The sequence below is a fragment of the Eumetopias jubatus genome, unplaced genomic scaffold (genome assembly GCF_037043125.1).
Source record: "Eumetopias jubatus isolate StellerSeaLion01/CBP00866 unplaced genomic scaffold, mEumJub1_p1.0 scaffold_6, whole genome shotgun sequence".
Taxonomy (NCBI): domain Eukaryota; kingdom Metazoa; phylum Chordata; class Mammalia; order Carnivora; family Otariidae; genus Eumetopias; species Eumetopias jubatus.
In genome coordinates, this window is record NW_028274812.1 from 50,614,593 (window position 1) to 50,634,304 (window position 19,712).

The 19,712-nt window shown below is 42.8% G+C and overlaps 1 protein-coding gene across 2 annotated transcripts; it reads right to left on the minus strand.

Annotated features, from left to right (window-relative positions):
* Positions 1–4,292: 4,292 nt before the first annotated feature.
* On the minus strand, positions 4,293–17,437 carry GTF3C6 (general transcription factor IIIC subunit 6). Of its 2 annotated transcripts, XM_028104106.2 has the most exons (6): positions 17,331–17,436; positions 16,934–17,014; positions 15,196–15,259; positions 15,056–15,100; positions 13,397–13,510; positions 4,295–7,475 (listed from the first exon to the last, which is right to left on the minus strand). In XM_028104106.2, exons 1-6 carry the CDS (start codon positions 17,394–17,396, stop codon positions 7,174–7,176), a joined length of 672 nt encoding a protein of 223 aa, XP_027959907.2. In that variant the 5' UTR covers positions 17,397–17,436; the 3' UTR covers positions 4,295–7,173. The 2 variants fall into 2 exon arrangements, with proteins under 2 accessions (XP_087880018.1, XP_027959907.2); XM_088023892.1 differs by lacking the exon at positions 13,397–13,510 and having other exon boundaries at positions 4,293–7,475; positions 17,331–17,437.
* Between the last annotated feature and the right edge of the window lie 2,275 nt (positions 17,438–19,712).

Genomic DNA, 19,712 nt, shown 5'->3' on the forward strand with positions numbered 1-19,712 from the left:
AGAGTTTGCAATATACATTTACAATTAATCCACATCCATTTCAAATAACTACTTCATGGAGTGCACAGGTACCTTATAATACAAAGATACTCCTAATTCCTCCTTCCTGTCCCTTGTATCATTTCTGTCATTCACTTCACTTAGACATAAGCACACATGCCTTAGGCCATTTGAGGCGTTATCAGAGAATATCGTATACTGGGTGGCTTATAAAGAACAGAAATGTATCAGCCACAGTTCTGGATGATAGCTGGAAAGTCTAAGATCAAGGCATCGGCAGATTTGGTGTCTGATGAGGGCCCATTTCCTGATTCACAGACAGCCATCTTTTCACTGTGTTGTCACATGGAACAAGGAACAAAGGAGCTCTCTAGGGTCTCTTTTATAAGGGCACTAATACTATCTAGGAAGGCTTCACCCTCATGACCTAATCACCTCCCAAAGGCCCCACCTTGCAATACCATCACATTGGGGCTTAGGATTTCAACACAAGAATTTTGGGGGGACACATTCTGTCTATAGCAATCCATATACACAGAAGCATTCATAGTCAAATATATTATTATTTGAACAAATTTATCTGGTAAATCAATTAAGAATAAAAATAAAATTTTTATTTTATCTTCACTTATTCCTTCTCTGATGATCATCTTTTCTTTATGCAAATCCAAGTTTCTGACTCATCTCATTTTACTTCTCTCTAAATAACTTCTAACTTTGGGTGCCCGGGTGGCTCAGTTGGTTAAGCGACTGCCTTTGGCTCAGGTCATGATCCTGGAGTCCCAGGATCGAGTCCCGCGTCAGGCTCCCTGCTCAGCGGGGAGTCTGTTTCTCCCTCTGACCCTCCCCCCTCTCATGTGCTCTCTCTCTCAAGTAAATAAATAAAATCTTTAAAAAAAAATAACTTCTGGGTGCCTGGGTGGCTCAGTTGGTTAAGCGACTGCCTTCGGCTCAGGTCATGATCCTGGAGTCCCGGGATCGAGTCCCACATCGGGCTTCCTGCTCAGCAGGGAGTCTGCTTCTCCCTCTGACCCTCTTCCCTCTCGTGCTTTCTATCTCTCATTCTCTCTCTCTCTGAAATAAATAAATAAAATCTTTAAAAAAAAATAATAAAATAAAAAAAAAATAAAAAAAAATAACTTCTAACGTTTCTTGCAAGGAAGGTCTACTGGCAACACATTCCCTCAATTTTTTTTAAAGGTTTTATTTATTTATTTGAGAGAGCATGAGTGGGGTGAGGGGCATAGACAGAGAGAGAAGCAGACACCCCACTGAGCTGGGAGCCCAATGTGGGACTTGATCCCAGAACCCTGGGATCATGACCTGAGCCGAAGGCAGACACTTAACTGACTGAGCCACCCAGGCACCCAGCAAATTCCCTCAATTTTTGTTTGTCTTTATGTTTTTGAAAGTCTTTCTCTCTCACATTTATTTTTTTAAGTTTTTTTTTATTTGAGAGAGAGAGAGAGAGAGAGAGTGCATGAGAAGGGGGAGGGTCAGAGGGAGAAGCAGACTCCCTGCTAAGCAGGGAGCCCGACATGGGACTCGATCCCAGGACTCCAGGATCATGACCTGAGCCGAAGGCAGTCGCTTAACCAACTGAGCCACCCAGGCGCCCTCTCTCTCACATTTAAAGGATAATTTTGCAGAGTACTGAATTCTAGCTTGGTGGGTTTTTTCTTTCAACATTTAAAGTATTTCATTCCAACTGTCTTCTTGACTGCACAGTTATTGAGAAGTCAGATGTAATTCTTATCTTTGCTCCTCTATAGGTAAGGGGTTTTCCCCCATCTGACTTCTTTCAGGATTTTAAATTTATTTTTAATTTTCTGTAGTATGAAAATGGTATCCCTAGGTTTAGGGGTTTTTTGGGGCATTTATCCTAGTTGGTGTTCTCTGCGCTTACGGGATCTGTGGTTTGGTGTCTGAAATTAATTTGGGGAAATTCTTAGTCATTATTGCTTCAAAGTTCAGCTTTTTATTTATTGTTAAATTGGAGTGGCAACTTCCAGCTTCTCAGTGCTAGACCAGAAATGAGAAATGTCTCTGATAATATTTTATTGAATGCCAGATATTGTGAATTTTACTTTGTTGGATGTTGGATATGTTAAAAAGATTCTTCAGTGTTGGGGTGCCTGGGTGGTTCAGTCAGTTAGGTGTCCAACTCTTGGTTTCAGCTCAGGTCATGATCTCAGGGTCATGGGATCAAGGCCCACATTGGGTTCCACACTCAGCTCAAAGTCTACTTGTCCCTCTCTCTCCCCCTCAGCCTCTCCCCTAACTCATGAGTTCTCTAATAAAGAAATACATAAAATCTTTAAAAATATATATTCTTGGGGCAACTAAGTGGCTCAGTTATTAAGCGTCTGCCTTCGGCTCAGGTCATGATCCCAGCGTCCTGGGGTCAAGCCCCCCTTCGGGCTCCCTGCTCAGCGGGAAGCCTGCTTCTCCCTCTCCCACTCCCCTTGCTTGTGTTCCCTCTCTCGCTGTGTCTCTCTCTGTCAAATAAATAAAATAAAATTTTATATATATATATATATATATATATATATATATATATATATATATATATATATATATGGTGTTACCTGAGATGCAGTTACTTGGAAATAGTTTGATCCTTTCAGGTCTTGCTTTTAAGTTTTGTTAGGTGAGGCAAAAGCCTTATTTAGGCTAATTATGCTCTGAGGCAAAACCGTTTTGAGTACTCTATCCATGCTCCATGAAATATGAGGTTTTTCTACACTGGGTGAGAACTGCAAACCCAGGGATTGTTCAGATGGCTCTTTTCCCTGCCTCCAGTGGTTTTCTGGCATAGATGTGATCAGTATTCTACTGAGGACTCCAGGAGGATTCTCTGTAGATCATTGAAGCTTTCTCTCTGTACTCCCTTTCTGATATTCTGCTTTGCAAGTTCCAGCTCTCTTGGTCTTCTAGGGGTTCCAGTTCCATCTCCTCATCTCAGAAAGACTTCTGATATTCATCTGGGCTTCTCCTTCTTACACTGTAACCTGGAAATTTTCTCAAGGCAGTATTCTAAGGAAATCATAAGGCTACCTCACTTGTTTCCTGGGATGGGACAATTTATGCACCAAAGTGAGAATGACAGTGTAGCAGACAGAATAATGTCTCCCTAAAATGCTGAGATCCTAATCCCCAGAACCTGTGAATGTTATATATAAAGGGTGTTTTGCAGATGTAATTAAGTTCAGGATCTTTAGATAGGAAGGTTATCCTGGATTTTCTGTATGAGCCCAATCTAGTTACAAGGAAACTTTTGAGTTACAAAGGACCTTTTAAGAGGGACACAGGAGGGACGCCTGGGTGGCTCAGTCGGTTAAGCGTCTGCCTTCGGCTCAGGTCATGATCCTGGGGTCCTGGGATCGAGTCCCGCATCGGGCTCCTTGCTCAGCAGGGAGCCTGCTTCTCCCTCTGCTTGTGCTCTCTCTCTCTCTCTCTCTCTCTCTGACAAATGAATAAATAAAAAATCTTTAAAAAAAAAAAACCACACGTTTTAAAAAAAAAAAAAAGGGACACAGGAATGTAAGAATCAGAGATGTGATTACAGAAGCAGGTGAGAGAGAGATTTGAAGATGTTATATTGCTGGTTTTGAATATGGAGGAAGGGGCCTCAAGCCAAGGAATGCAGGGAGCCTCTAGTAGCTGGAAAAGACAAGAAAATGGATTCTCCCCTGGAGTCTCAAGGATGTAACCCTATCAACATCTTGATTTTAACCCCATAAGACTTAATCTTGGAATTTGACCTCCAGAACTATAATAAGTTTAGTGGTGTTTAAGCCACTAAATTTCTGGTAATTTGTTACAGCAGCAATAGGAAACTAATATAATCACCAAATGGGAGCATGGAGTATGAATAGAAAATAAGAGTTTGTGAAGACATGATAGTGAAAGAACTCTTATTTGGGATTTGAGAAAACTAGGACCTTTGCTTTCTTGACATCCTTATTCATGATATGCAAGTATGGCTACATTAAACCCAGAACAAAGTACCAGCTGTCCCTCCCACCCCCCAAAAAGAAAAAAAATTTTTTTGGAAGATTTTATTCATTTATTCATGTGAGAGAGAGGCAGCGGGAGAAGCAGGCTCCCCACGGAGCAGGGAGCCCAACATGGGACTCGATCCCAGGACCCTGGGATCATGACCTGAGCCAAAGGCAGACGCTTAACCGACTGAGCCACCCAGGTGCCCCAGCAATATAACACTATTAAATAAAATATCGTTACTTGTAAGCAAAAGCCAACCACTGCATTCAGTGTCAGAAGTAGTATTGTGCCAGCTACATAGAGACTGTAGTTCCAAGATTAGTTTGTAAGTAATTTTATTAAGTCAGTAAGGCCGATCAATGGTGAAAAAATTCATTTGTGAAGTTCTAGTTTTACAAAATATTTCATAGTTGAAAAATAAGATTTAGTTTACCAAATTGCAAACATTTATTCTCATTTACAAGTAAGGAACTAACACACATTATGTTCTCTTCAGAATATAAGACTTTATTATCCTCTTCAATTTAAGGTAGAACCGCATCAGTCTATATCAGTTTCTTTAGCAAGATTACACGTCAAGAATCTTCCATTCTACTTCCTTATACTTTTCTGTTTTTCAAAATGCGTACTGTAGTAAATAGGATTAAGTGTGGCTCTACAGAGTGACTTAAACGAGAGCCGAGTTATTTCTCTCACATAAAGGCCAGACGCAGGCAGTCACAGCACCTTCTCTGCCTCAACAGTGGCAGTCGTCACAGGTTTAGAAGGACGTTCACACTCACAGGACCCCATAGGCCTTAGGGGACCGAACCCAGCCCCCGACTCACTTAACTTCATAGGAAACAGCACAGCACCAAGAGGCTTGTTTCAACAGGAGGCTTTACTCTGGTGCCCAAGTGTCAGTTCAGGTGTAAGGAGACAAGCTCATCTGGGTGGATGCAGAAACCATGCTGGCTTAGAAACTTCACGCTTCCCAAGAACCAACATCTCTTGAAACAGCCATGAGTGTAGCTTTCGGGAATCTTTGTAATAAGAAACACAGGGCTTGGAGCACCTGGCTGGCTCAGTCAGTAGACCACGTGACTCTTAAATCTCAGGGTCGTGAGTTCAAGCCCCACGGTGGGCATGGAGCTTGGTTAAAAATAGAAACAAACCAAAAACACATGGTGCTTAAGTAAGTCTAAAGTCCGTATTTTCCAATGGGCATTTATAGCGGTTGTAGTCTTCCTGGTCTAGACACAGTTTACCAATAAGGGATCTTTTATTTTTTTTTTTAAGTAGGCTCCACATACACGGTGGAGCCCAATGCAGGGCTTGAACTCACGACCCTGAGATCAAGACCCGCGCTGAGATCAAGAGTCAGACACTTAGGGCGCCTGGGTGGCTCAGTTGGTTGGGCGACTGCCTTCGGCTCGGGTCATGATCCTGGAATCCCGGGATCGAATCCCGCATCGGGCTCCCTGCTCAGCAGGGAGTTTGCTTCTCCCTCTGACCCTCTTCCCTCTCGTGCTCTCTATCTCTCATTCTCTCTCTCTCAAATAAATAAATAAAATCTTTAAAAAAGAAAAAAAGGAGTCAGACACTTAACCAACAAAGCCAGGCTCCCCAGGCTCAGGGGAGCTCCTCCCCCAGCTCAGGCTCTTTTTTTTTTAAAGATTTTATTTATTTATTTGACAGAGAGAGACAGTGAGAGCAGGGACACAAGCAGGGGGAGTGGGAGAGGGAGAAGCAGGCTTCCCACTGAGCAGGGAGCCCGATGTGGGACTCGATCCCAGGACCCTGGGATCATGACCTGAGCCAAAGGCAGACGCTTAACGACTGAGCCACCCAGGTGCCCCTCAGGGGTCATTTTTAATCACAATATTGCCTGACATCACAGCTGACATTCTATTATTATCTTCTCTAGTAGATTTCCAGAGAAATAGTGCCAAAAGGTAAAGTTGAAGTCATTTCACCACGGGGAAAAAGAAAGGATTTACTAATCTTTATTCTTGGCAGTCCAGGACAACACATCAGGATCCAATCTCCTATCTTGTTGCTCTGCCACTCATGGCTTCTATTTCCAAGGTTTCTTTACAATCCAAAAAGCCTGCTGAAGCTCTAGCCACCACATCCATACTCCAGAAAAAAGAGAAGATGAACTGGCCCATCTCCCTTTATGCCTTAAAGTTTAAGGAAACTTTCCAGAAGCATCCATCACTCAACACTTATAATTCCATGTCACTGGCCAGAACTTAGTCATTTGGCCACATATTTACACATATATGGGTACGCTGCTAACCTGAATAATTCTGGGATTGTTACAAAATAAAAAAAGAAAGAACAGATACTGGGTCAGGTAATTAGCAAGGTGGGTCAGAGATAGGATGATGGAAGAAGCAAAGAAGCAAGAGATTTACTGGCTTTGAAGAGAAGAGGACCATAAGCCAAAGAATATAGGCAGCCTCCAGAAGCTGGAAATGGCCCTCAGATGACAGCAAGAAAATGGGACACTGATCCTTCAATGACAAAGAATTGAAATCTGCCAACAACTAAATGAACAAGGAAACAGAGTCTCCCCAACCCCCAACCTCCAGAAAAGAATGAAGTCCAGCCAACACCTTGATTTTAGCCCAGCCCATGTCAGATAGCTGAATTACAAAACTATATGATAATACACTTGTCATTTTTTTTTAAGATTTTATTTATTTATTTGACAGAGGGAGAGACAGCGAGAGAGGGACACAAGCAGGGGGAGTGGGAGAGGGAGAAGCAGGCCTCCCGCCGAGCAGGGAGCCCAACGCGGGGCTCAATCCCAGGACCCTGGGATCATGACCTGAGCCGAAGGCAGACGCTTGATGACTGAGCCACTCAGGCGCCCCACACTTGTGTCATTTTAAGCCACTAAGTTTGCAGTAATTTGTGATGGCTGCAATAAAAAAATGTATACACTTACCTTAATAAAACTTCCAATTTAAAGAAATTCAAAGAAGGATCCCTACAGTCATTTATACCAGATTTTTAAAAATTCAATTCATATCGGGTCCTTAACGACTCTGGTATATTAAACTGTGCTATAATCAGAAATGCATGTATAGCCAACAAAACTAATAAAATAGTGAACTGAAAGCTACACAATTATGTTATATAAAAACTCCAAAAAGTTCATTACTAGTTATGAGAAACATTTCATCTAGGAGTGATTTCCGAGGCACTATCTTGAGTTTCCATAAAAACATAACCTTCTGTCTCAGAAGAAGGGATATCAATAAGAGGACCAGAATTCTCTACTTCCAAGTTCAGTGATTTCCCCTGTTCATAATTCAGGTTTGAATTATCTTTTGTTTGAATTTCTTGCTCTTCCAACTCCAAAGATTTATCTGAGGCTGTAGCTACAACGTCGTCATCTTCACATTCATGCAGAAAGCTACAGATCATGTTGGGTCTGTAGGAGAAATCATTGTCCTTGATTTGCAGCCATTCCACACCACCTAATGGGGGACGGTGAGGGATGGGAGGACAAACCAAGAAAGAAATAGGAAAAAGGAATTTTAGTTACTTACATTTATTTCTCTTTAATTTTTTTTTTTTTTAAGTAGGCTTCACGCCCAGTGCGGAGCCCAATGTGGGGCTTCAACTCATGACGCTGAGATCAAGACCTGAGCTGAGATCAAGAGTCAGACACTCAACCAACTGAGCCACCCAAGTGCCCCTCTCTTTAATTCAAATTTTCATCCTATGAATACATGTCAAAATAAAGCCCCAACATAAACCAATGAACATGGTACCATGACTATTAATAAACAATCACATTATTTTCATCTTACATGGAGACCCTGGAGTGCCTATAGTATATGCAACATCAAAACTCAGTGTAAGTGAAATATAGTCAATAATACTGTAGTAACTATATGGTGACTACACTTATGGTGAGCACTTTGTAATGTATATAATTAATGAATCACTATGTTGTACACCTGAAACTAATATAATATTGTATATCAACTATACTTCAATTTAAAAACATTTTTTTAAATTTTTTTTAAAGATTTTATTTATTTATTTGACAGAAAGAGAGAGAGAGAATCACAAGTAGGCACAGCAGCAAGCAGAGGGAGAAGGAGAAGCAGGCTCCCTGCTGACTAGGAAGCCTGATGCAGGGCTCAATCCTAGGACCCTGGGATCATGACCTGCACCAAAGGCATACGCTTAACCAACTGAGCCACCTAGGCGCCCTAAAAAAAAAAATTTTTTTTTTAAGATTTTATTTATTTATTTGACAGAGAGACAGAGAGAAAGCACAAGCAGACAGAGCAGCAGGCAGAAGCAGGCTCTCCGCTGAGTGCAGAGCCCAATGCCAGGGCTCGATCCCAGGACCCCGGGATCATGACCTGAGCCAAAGGCAGACGCTTAACCGAATGAGCCACCCAGGCGCCCTCTAAAGAAATTTTTTTAAGATTTTATTTATTCATTAGGAAGAGAGAGAGCATGAGCAAGAGAGAGCACACAAGCAGGGGGAGGGGCAGAGGGAGCAGGAGAAGCAGACTCCCCGCTGAACAGGGAGCCCGACTCGGGACTCGATCCCAGGACTCCGGGATCATGACCTGAGCTGAAGGCAGACACTTAACTGACTAAGCCACCCCAGTGCCCCTCCAACTAAAAATTTTAAAAAATAGGGCACCTGGGTGGCTCAGTTGGTTAAGCGACTGCCTTCGGCTCAGGTCATGATCCTGGAGTCCCTGGATCGAGTCCCGCATCAAGCTTCCTGCTTAGCGGGGAGTCTGCTTCTCCCTCTGACCCTCTTCCCTCTCATGCTGTTTCTCTCTCTCTCTCTCTCTCAAATAAATAAAATCTTCAAAGAAAAATTTTTTTAAACAATTCAGACCATAAAAAAAATCACTAAAACTAATCATCTTCATTTACTATTCCAAGCCCTTTTTCCTGAGTCCAATTCCCAACTCACTGAGATAATTTGAGCTCTCACTACCACCTTGTCTTTCACTTCCCTATAATTTTCTCCTCAGTCTCCATAACAGATGATACTACCCTATCATCTTTCAACTCAACACTCACATGTCATTTTGAGTTGGAACATCCAACTATGAAATAAGACACCTCTCCAAAAAAAAAAAAAAAACTTGAAAAAAATTGTTATCCTTTTCATACTTACAGTCACAGCCCTAACCCATCAATGAACCTCCCATAATCAAGTATTGTTTCAATAATGCTAGTAATTTGGGGGCGCCCAGGTGGCTTAGTTGGTTAAGCGTCTTGACTCTTGGTTTTGACTCAGGTCCGATCTCAGGGTTGTGGGATTGAGCCCTGCATCAGGCTCCACACTCAGTGGGGAGTCTGCTTGAGAGTCTCTCTCCCTCTCTTTTTCCCTCCCCCTCTGCCCCTCCCTGTTTGCGCTCTCTCTAAAACAAATTTTAAAAAAAGTGCTAGTCATTTTTTTCTTTTATCCTTATGACCCCTTCAAATATTTTCAATGGATCCTCATCAATTTCTATAGCAAGCCTGAGCTATTTACTGTCATCTTCAAAATGCCATTCGATATCTCTAAGATACCGCAACTTATCTTGCCACCCTGTTCACACTTCGAACTGCTCCTATTCCCCACCATAAACCAACTCTTCTGTGACTGTTTGTTGAAACATCCCTACAGCTGATGCCATGTCTTCTCGTAGGTTATTACCATAAAATCTCCTTCTATCAAAAGTTGTTTAGTCCTTTTCTCTCTAGTCAGCTTCAACTATTCTTTCATTTTTTCCCCCTTGCAATAGCATCATTCACCTAGTCACCAGCTTCAAAACCTTGAAGCCATTCTGCAGCCTATTCTGTTATTTAGCATGGTACATGGCACATTCCAGATACTTAATTGCATAAAATGGGTGTTGAGTCACATTCATACATGTGTTTCAATGTGATTTATTTTTTTTTCTATTTTTTTTTTTTAAGGATTTTTTTACATAGTGAGAGAGGGAACACAAGCAGGGGGAGTCAGAGAGGGAGAAGCAGGCTTTCCGCCGAGCACGGAGCCCGATGCGGTGCTCCCTGGGATCCTGGGACCATGACCTGAGCCAAAGGCAGACGCTTAACGACTGAGCCACCCAGGCACCCCCAATGTGATTGACTTTAGAGTGCAAATTCCCAGAAGGTAAGGACCACATCTCCTATTTTGTTCTGCCTGCAGCATATTGCCATGTTTGGTCACCAGCCTCCAAGATGGTCCCCAAAGATTTTCACCTTCCCAGTATTCATGCCCCTGTGTCATCTCCTCCCACAATGAATAGGACATGTCATAAATAACAGAATGTGACTTCTAAGGCTGGTTCATAAAACATATTGTGGCTTCTACCTTGTTCTCATGGATCATTTGATCTGGAAGAAGCCAGCTGCCATGTCAGGAGGGCACTGGAACAGTACTGTAGGGAGGCAAGAACTGAGACCTCCTGCTAAAAGCTGGCACAAACCTGCCAAGCATGTGAGGAAGCTGTCTTCTATTTAGATTTTCAGGTCACTGCAACCCAGCCAACATATTGACTGCAACCTCAAGACAGACATCGAGCCAGAACTGCCTGGCTAAGCTGATCCCAAATTCCTGATTCACGGAAACTGTGTAAAATATTTTTGTTGTTGTTTTTTCAAACCGTTAAGTTTAGAGGTAAATTTCTATGCAGCAATACATAACCAATACAGCCTTGTTGGCTAACTAATTTATGTGATTAAACAAAATACCCAAATCTCCCAGAAGCCCTATTAAAGACTCCAGGAAAGGAAATTCTACAACTTCCTTCTTTAAAAAAGAATATCTAGGGTGCCTGGGTGGCTCAGTCGATTAAGTGTCCACCTTCAGCTCAGGTCATGATCCCAGGGTCCTGGGATCGAGCCCCGCATCGGGCTCCCAGCTCCACAGGAAGCCTGCTTCTCCCTCTCCCACTCCCCCTGCTTGTGTTCCCTCTCTCGCTGTATCTCTCTCTGTCAAATAAATAAATAAAATCTTAAAAAAAAATAAAAAAGAATATCTAAGTAATAGCTAAGCTATCTGATATGTATCTACCTTTCAAGTTCTTTCTAGAACTTCAAGTACCTCTTCCTGTTATTTTCACAGTGCTAAAAAGGAGAGATTGAGGATATACATGTGAGGAACAAAGATTTTTTATGTACTTATGTGTAATTGGTATAATTAATTTCTACATGACTAATATACCTTCAAATAGTTATTCCTTAAAATACAATAAATCAAGCCATAAATATCAAGCCATAAATATCCATCACCAGAGTCATGTTTACTAGAGTTTGAAATACGTCTTTGAGCAAGGAGGTTTTTGGGTTTCTTTTTTCAAATTATGTGAATTTTTTTAATTTTTTTTTTTTTTAAGATTTTATTTATTTGACAGAGAGACACAGTGAGAGCAGGAACACAAGCAGGGGGAGTGGGAGAGGGAGAAGCAGCACCCCCCCCCAAACGGGGAGCCCGATGCGGGGCTCGATCCCAGGACCCTGGGATCATGACCTGAGCTGAAGGAGGACGCTTAACGACTGAGCCACCCAGGCGCCCTATGTGAATTTTTTTAAAACTGAAATATAACTGACGGGCACCTGGGTGGCTCAGTTGGTTAAGTGTCTGTCTTTGGCTCAGGTCGTGATCTCTAGGTCCTGGGCTTGAGCCCCGTGTCGGGCTCCCCGCTCAATGGGAAGTTGGCTTCCCCTCTCGTCCTTTCTTTGCCCCTCCCCCTGCCTGTCCTCTTTCTCTCTCTGCTTCAAATGAATAAATAAGATCTTTAAAAAAAACTGAAGTACAGTTGACAATGTGACGTTAGTTTCAGGTACACAACACAGTGATTTGAAGTCTATACATTCACTACGCGATGCTCACCACAACTGTAGCTTCCACCTGTCACTACACAACACTGTTACAACACCATTGACTATTCCCTAGGCTGCACCTTTAACCCCCATGACTTACTCGTGTGCCACGGGAAGCCTGTATCTCCCATTCCACTTCACTCATCTTGTCCACCCCACCACTCCCTCCCCTCTGGCAGCCACCAGTTTGTTCTCTGTATTTATGGGTCTGCTTTTTGTTTATCCGTTTGTTTTGTTTTTTCTATTCCACATATAAGTGAAATCATTTATCTTTCTTTCTCTTTCTTCCTCTTACTTCACTTATGAGCAATGAACTTGTAAACTATCAAGTGATTATGTATCTCCACAAACATGTGCCTGCTATGGTTGCAAGAAGCAATAGTCTAAAGTCTCTACTTTGGAACGACCAGCAACTGGAGAAGGCTCAGCGGATGTGAGTTAAGAATGAAACTCAGGTCCAACAACTGTGGTCCTAGAGTCCTTCCCTCACATATAAAGTCAGCTTCTTCCAGTTATTAGCTTCCTGGGGAAGGTTGCCACCACTGCCACAAGTTTCCAGGAGATTCTCTGGGGTTTCACCTTGAGAATCCAGATCCTACCATCGCCACGTACAAAGAAGTTTTAATTAAGGGGGTGGGGGATGGTGGCTGCTGAATTCCCTAGGGGTTGGAAATCTATCAAGTTTCTTAACAAACTCCTCATAATTGTCTCCAATGCAAAGCAGGTAAGAAATTTCTTACATGTCTCCAGTGCCCTCTGCTACACTCAAGTTCAAATGAAATTTTTTATTTTATCTTTTTTTTTTTTTAAAGTAGGCTCCATGCCCAGAGCAGAGGCCAACACGGGGCTCGAACTCAACTATGAGATTAAGACCTGAGCTGAGGGGGGCGCCTGGGTGGCTCAGTTGGTTAAGCGATTGCCTTAGGCTCAGGTCATGATCCCGGAGTCCCGGGATCGAGTCCCGCATCGGGCTCCCTGCTCAGCGGGGAGCCTGCTTCTCCCTCTACCCCTGCCCCCTCTCCTGCTCTCTCTAATAAATAAATAAATAAATAAATCCTTAAAAAAAAAAAAAAAAAAAAAAGACCTGAGCTGAGGGATGCCTGGGTGGCTCAGTCAGTTGGGCGTCTGCCTTCGGCTCAGGTCATGATCCCAGGGTCCTGGGATCGAGCCCCACATCGGGCTCCTTGCTTAGCAGGGACTCTGCTTCTCCCTCTCCCTGCCGCTCCCCCTGCTTGTACTCTCTCTCTCTGTCAAATAAATAAAATCTTAAAAAAAAAAAAAGACCTGAGCTGAGATCAAGAGTCAGAAGTTCAACCAACTGAGCCACTCAGGTGCTCCTACAATTCAAATGAATTTTAAATCTATATCTGGTACTAAAAAAAAAAAAAAAAAAAAAATCTATATCTGGTACTTTTCAGGAAGCACTCTCAATTTCCATAAAACATAGTTGTTACTACAAAGTACAAGGAATGTCCTGGCAACAATGTGTCATCTTCAAAGCCAAGAGTAAATCACCTACTTTCAGAGAACTAAGTGAACTAACCTATGCTTTCTTCTCCTTCCTTCTTTTCTGTCAAAAGAGTTCTTGTCATGCTGAGCTTCTTCATTGTATGGCATTTATATTTTAGCACTGTTTTACTACTGCCTTCTGCATCACCTAGAACATAAAACGAACTCAATTATTTTACTGTTGATGCCACCAAATAATCATGTGAAGCCTCAATAACTCCAGTTCAAAGAGTGAGACTAAACTACTTCCTGTTGAGATAGTGTAGTAAGTTCAAAATTTAACTCATCCCTCCTGCTCCCAGCACAGAGAAATGACAGATAAAATATGTAACAACTGAAGGCACAAGTGGACCCCAAAACAACAAACATCTCCAGAGGACCAAAACGCAAAGCTGTGAGTGAAATTAAATCTATTGGCCTGCTAGGCTCCAGCCCTGAAGTAGGCAAGTGGGACCAGGAATTGCCTTACAGGGTAATGGTGTCTCAAATTCTACCACTCTAAATGAAGCACCAACGTCAGACTTACTACTTGAAGCCTGAGACTGGAGCAAGGACGTTCTCAATCACAAAAGAAGCTGAGAAAAAACCTGCTGCCAACATGCTGCCTGGGGTTACAGCTTTACGGGAAACTGTGGGCGCAGGCAGGAGGGAGGATGAGACTCTGAGTTAGAGGTGTGAAGCACACTGAAAACTTCCAGACGCTGCTATGTGTCACTGACACTACACTTTAGAAAGGATCATACCGCTACCTATAAGGATGAACCACATTAAACTGTCCATATTTAGTTCAAGTTGGTCACTTCATATGGTTAAACCTAACACACACTCAGCAATCTGGTAATTCCATTTCTAAGTGTGTATCTTAGAGCCATTTTTGCATACATGTACAAGGAGACACAAAATACTCATGGCAGCATTTCTGCAGTAAGTTAATAAGCATAGTTAAGATCACGGGCTTTGGACCAGACCACCTGGGTTCAAATCCCAGCTCTGTCTCTCACTTCGTGTATGACTTTGGGAATGCTATTTACCTCTTTGTGTTTCAGTTTCTTCAAATATAAAATGAAGACAAAATGGTATCTACCTCACAGACTTGTGATGAGGAATAAATGAGTTAATACGTGTAGCATTTAGAACAATGCCTGACATATAAAAGGCATTCAATAAATTTTCATAGCTATTAATAATTACTGGTAAAAATGGAAGCAATCAACATGTCCAGTAACTGGACAATACACTGTGGTGTGGTCACAAACAGAATACTTAGCAAAAGGGAAAATAGAATTATACATACCAACGTGTATAAATCTCAAAACCTATCTCTAACTGAAAAAAAGATATACAATGGTACATATAATATGCTGTAATTTGTGTCAAGTTTGAAAATATACCAAAAAAATGCTACTTATCGTTTGTGGATACATATATATGTAATACAAAATCAGGTATAGGAAAGAAAAACATCAAATTCAGGAAAGTGATTATCAAGACAGAGGAAGGGAGTATGTTAGAGAGGGGTATACACGAGGCTTCAAATGTATCTGGAATATTTTTTAACTATCCGGCAAAATGGTAGGATTTGATATAGCGAGACAATGGGCACATGAGATGTTAAATTTTAATATTTACTGTACAAAAGTAAGTTTGCAATATTTCACAGTAAAAAATTTGAGTCAGCAATGCAAGCACTTACCATGTTCAACATTTTCTTCAAATATAACACAGGTCCCAAGAGTGTCTGCAGAAAAGTTGAAGGCAACTTGTTGAGAAATAACAGAGTAACTTCCTCTGAAAAGCATATTAAAAAAGGAGTTTTATCTGACATCCTCCTACCTTCATACTCTCCAGCAAAGACATAGCTGTCCACTTGCAGAATTGGCCTCTCAGTGTCAATTCCCTGCAACAGAATACAGGATCATTAAAAAAATCATCATTACAGGGTGCCTGGGTGGCTCAGTTGGTTAGGCGACTGCCTTCGGCTCAGGTCATGATCCTGGAGTCTCAGGATCGAGTCCCGCATTGGGCTTCCTGCTCAGCAGTGAGTCTGCTTCTCCCTCGGACCCTCCCCCCTCTCATGCTCTCTATCTCAAGTAAATAAATAAAATCTTTAAAAAAAAATCATCATTACAAAAAGCCTTGCAGGGGTGCATAGGTGGCTCAGTCGGTTAAGCACATCCAACTCTTGATTTCTGCTCAGGGTGGGTCATGAGATCCAGTCCCACCTCAGGCTCTGTGCTGGCTGTGGAGTCAGCTTAGGATTCTCTCTCTCCCTCTCCTTCTGCCTCTCCCTCCCCCTCTATAAAAAACAAGCCTTGGCGGGGGGGGGGGGGGGTGAAATGGGTGAAGGTAGTCAAAAGATACAAACTCTGTTATAAAATAAGTCCTGGGGATGTAATGCACAACATTACTCTACTTATTAATACCTTGGTGTACACTTAAAAGTTGCTAAGAGTGTAACATCTTAAAAGTTTTGACAACAGGGTGCCTGGCTAGCTGTCTGTAGAGCATGCAACTCTTGATCTTAGGGTTGTGAGTTCAAACCCCATGTTGGGCACGGAGCTTGCTTAATTGAAAAAAAAAACCCTCATTACAAGAAAAAAATTGTAACTGTGTGTAGTGATGGATGTTAACTAGACTTACTGTGGTAAGTACATACAACGGTTAAATCATTATGTTGTACACCTGAAATGTAATGTTATATGTCAATTACATCTCAATTAAAACCAAAAAAAGGAAGAGGCTTCAATATGTAACCTTGCTACCAAGGAGAGTGAACGCCAAAACTGGGGAACCTCTGGAGCTTGTCCTAGCAAGTGCAAGGTAAGCTAAAAATGCTCTGCTCACAGCAGTTACAATACTTCATTCATATCCAAGTAGCACGCTGTACTTCAATCAACCCCCTCTTCAAGTTAAGGTAGGAACAGAAAAAGTCTTGTCAACAGTAGCTCAAAGATTTTTTTTTTATTGTGTTATGTCAATCACCATACATCACATCATTAGTTTTTGATGCAGTGTTCCATGATTCATCGTTTGGGTATAACACCCAGTGCTCCATTCAGTATGTACCCTCTTTAATACCCATCACCAGGCTAAGCCACCCCCCCACCCCTCAAGCTCAAAGATTTTTAAGTAAAATGATAAAAACAGATGGTAATATGACACCACAGCTCAAGTCAACAGTAGAGTGTGAGGTCTTTACATTCTTTTCTTAGTAGGCTTCTTTCCTCCCTTCTCCAGTTAATCTGTGTGCATATCTAAATAGCCTGTCTTCACTGTTTTCTCTCCCCGCTCACTATCTAAAACAATGTACTTTTTCGAAATATATAGGTTGGTAACAAAATGCTACCTCCTCTCAATCTTCCACTCTCCCCGGGCACACATTCAGACTCTGAAGGCGAGCACGGCATTTTCTCCCATTTGTTCCCATAGTCCCTCTGTACTTCTCTCTGATTGTCCTTAGAATTCAGTGCTTTGTAACGAGGAACAGATCTTTGGGGATACGTATTTCAATATTCATTCTTGTTTAAATGTAAGAAAATCTACAGAAATCCCCCAATTCTAGAAGACTCACCAAAATCTTGCATTTATTTTCACATTTTGATAGAAAGTCTGAATCAATAATTCCGGACAATTCCACCAGAACCAACTGCTCCTGGTGGAAGAAAGAGGAGTTAACATGCTAGCACGGGAGAGTTCAGAAGAGGCAGTTAATAAGCGAAGCCAAAAATCCCCACCGGAGCGATCCCAACTTTTGTGAACACTAGGTCCTCCTTTCAACGAGAGGAAGCAAGCGACGATGCCTAAGGTTAACTTCCTCTACTTCCCCCATTCTAGCTACTGTGTGGCAGCTAGGGCTGAGGCCGGCGCTCCGGCTCCGCGCGCCGGGGGCTCTCCCTCCCGCCAGCGGCAGCCCGACTCCCTGCCCCACACGCCGCCCGCGCCGCGCAGGCCGCCGCCGTGCCACTCACTGCTTCCTCTTCTTCCTCTTCTTCCTCTTCTCCGCCCTCCCGGACCCGCTCCTCGGTCGCCGCCATGATTCCGCACCTTTTCGGAACCTCCGAGTCGCTGGCCACGCCCTCCGCGGCCGCCATCTTGAGTACGGGCAGCAGCTCCCCAGGTCTGGCTGCTGCTCGGGCCCCGCAGACCGCTCCTGCCAGGACGCGAGATGGTCGCCCCCGTACCCACGTGGAGGTCCGCGCCGGGCTTCCTTCTTGTTTCTTTCTTGAGAGGAGGAGTGCGGGTCTGGTGGCAGCCGGCCGGGGCAGGCCTGCGACCGAGGACACCCTCAGGCTACCGGCCCGAGTTGGGGGAGAGGGCTGGGGAGGGAGAGAGGATAAAGAAGGTGCAAGCAAGGAGGCCGCCATGTGAGAGGGAAACGAAGAGGCCTCTCTTTGGCCCGACTCAACATTTCTTGGAAAGATATTCTTAATATCGTGTGAGCACTACTCCTCAATTCTAGTTCTCCTTGAGCCGAGTTAAAAGCACATTTCAGTGTAACACGTAAGGAGCGCGCAAAGTGGGCTTGGGTTTCAGGCCTGCCAGCATCAGATCTAAGATAGGTAGAGAAAGGGACCCAACCAATTATATGCTAATGAGCTTGCCCTAGGTACCGTAAGACAAACATTGTTAGGGGAATTCACAGACCTGGGGAAGTGGAGTTTTGAACCGAATTTTCTTAAACTCATGGGTTTCTCTGATAATAAAATAAATGATCTTTGTATAGGAAGCAGGATGATCTAGCTCCAAAGAGCATGAGCTTTGGGGTCTGATACTTGTCCAGTTCAGCTGCATTTTTAGCAGCAAGGCCCTAGGCATGTTGGTTATTGTGAGGATTAAATGAGACAATACATGTAAGATAGACTTAGCCCAGCATTTGGCACAGATTGAGCATTTAACGTGTTTTATCTAGAAGGGGGAGTGGGTGAGGGAGAAGCAGACTCCGGCGGAGCAGGGAGCCCGAATGGGGGCTTGATCCCAGGATCCTGGGACCATGACTTGAGCCCAAGGTAGATGCTTAACAACTGAGCCCCCCAGATCCTAGGACCATGACCTGAGCCGAAGGCAGATGCTTAACGACTGAGCTACTCAGGTGCCCCTAGAGTATTGACTTTTAAAAAACACTTTCCCATATATCCTTTCTGCTTCTTTCTACACATAAACACTTTTTTTAAAGCATTAAATTTATATCTCTGTTTTTACTTTACTCACTGTATACAACATCATGGATTTTTTCCAAGTTTTCCATGGTAAATACAGATTTACATCATAATTTCTAGTAACTGCGTAGTATTTATTGTGTAATATTATTTCACAACGCTTGTGTGGCCTGGCTGGCTCAGTTGGTAGAGCATTCAACTCTTGATTTCAGGGTTTTAAGTTGGAGCCCCACCTTGGGTGTAGAGATTACTTAAAATATTTTTTTTTAAATAGCACACAACACTTTAGTAAACATCTTTGTACATTTTTACTGAGTTGCCCCATTAAAGAAATAGGATTTCATTGCTTAAAAAAAAAGAAAAGGGGGCGCCTGGGTGGCTCAGTTGGTTAAGCGACTACCTTCGGCTCAGGTCATGATCCTGGAGTCCCTGGATCGAGTCCCACATCGGGCTCCCTGCTCAGCAGGGATTCTGCTTCTCCCTCTGACCCTCTTCCCTCTCGTGCTCTCTGTCTCTCATTCTCTCTCTCTCAAATAAATAAATAAAATCTTTAAAAAGAAAAAAAAAGGTAGAGCACTTAACTTGTTAGACATTGTAGATTTGAATTCTAGCTCTGAAATGTAATACTTGTGATCTGGGACAAGCTCCTACACTTTCTAAGCCTCAGTGTTCTTATTTATTAAATGAAGATAAAAATATTTATACTTACTGTATATTTTGCATTTGAAGATTAGATCCTGTTGTATCTAAAAGTGCTTTGTAAATTGAAAAATTACACAAGTTGTCAGATTTTATTGGGGTAAAAGGGAAGATAAAGAGGAGAAGGGCAAGCCAAGGTAAGGGAACAGCAGTCACAAAGGCTTGAGGAATGAGAATATGTGTGTGTACGGTTTTTTTTAAAAGATTTTGTTTATTTATTTGACAGAGAACACAAGGAGGGGGAGTGGCAGGTAGAGAGGAAGGAAGAATCAGACTCCCTCTGAGCAGGGAGCCAGACACAGGGTATGATCCCAGGACCCTGAGATCATGACCTGAGCTGAAGGCAGATGCTTAACCATCTGAGCCACCCAGGCACCTCGAGAATATGTGTGTTCTGCAAGGTCAGTGTAATAATTTAAGAAGTCCCTTGCAGGGACACCTGGGTGGCTCAGTCGGTTAAGCATCTGCCTTCAGCTCAAGTCATGATCCCAGGGT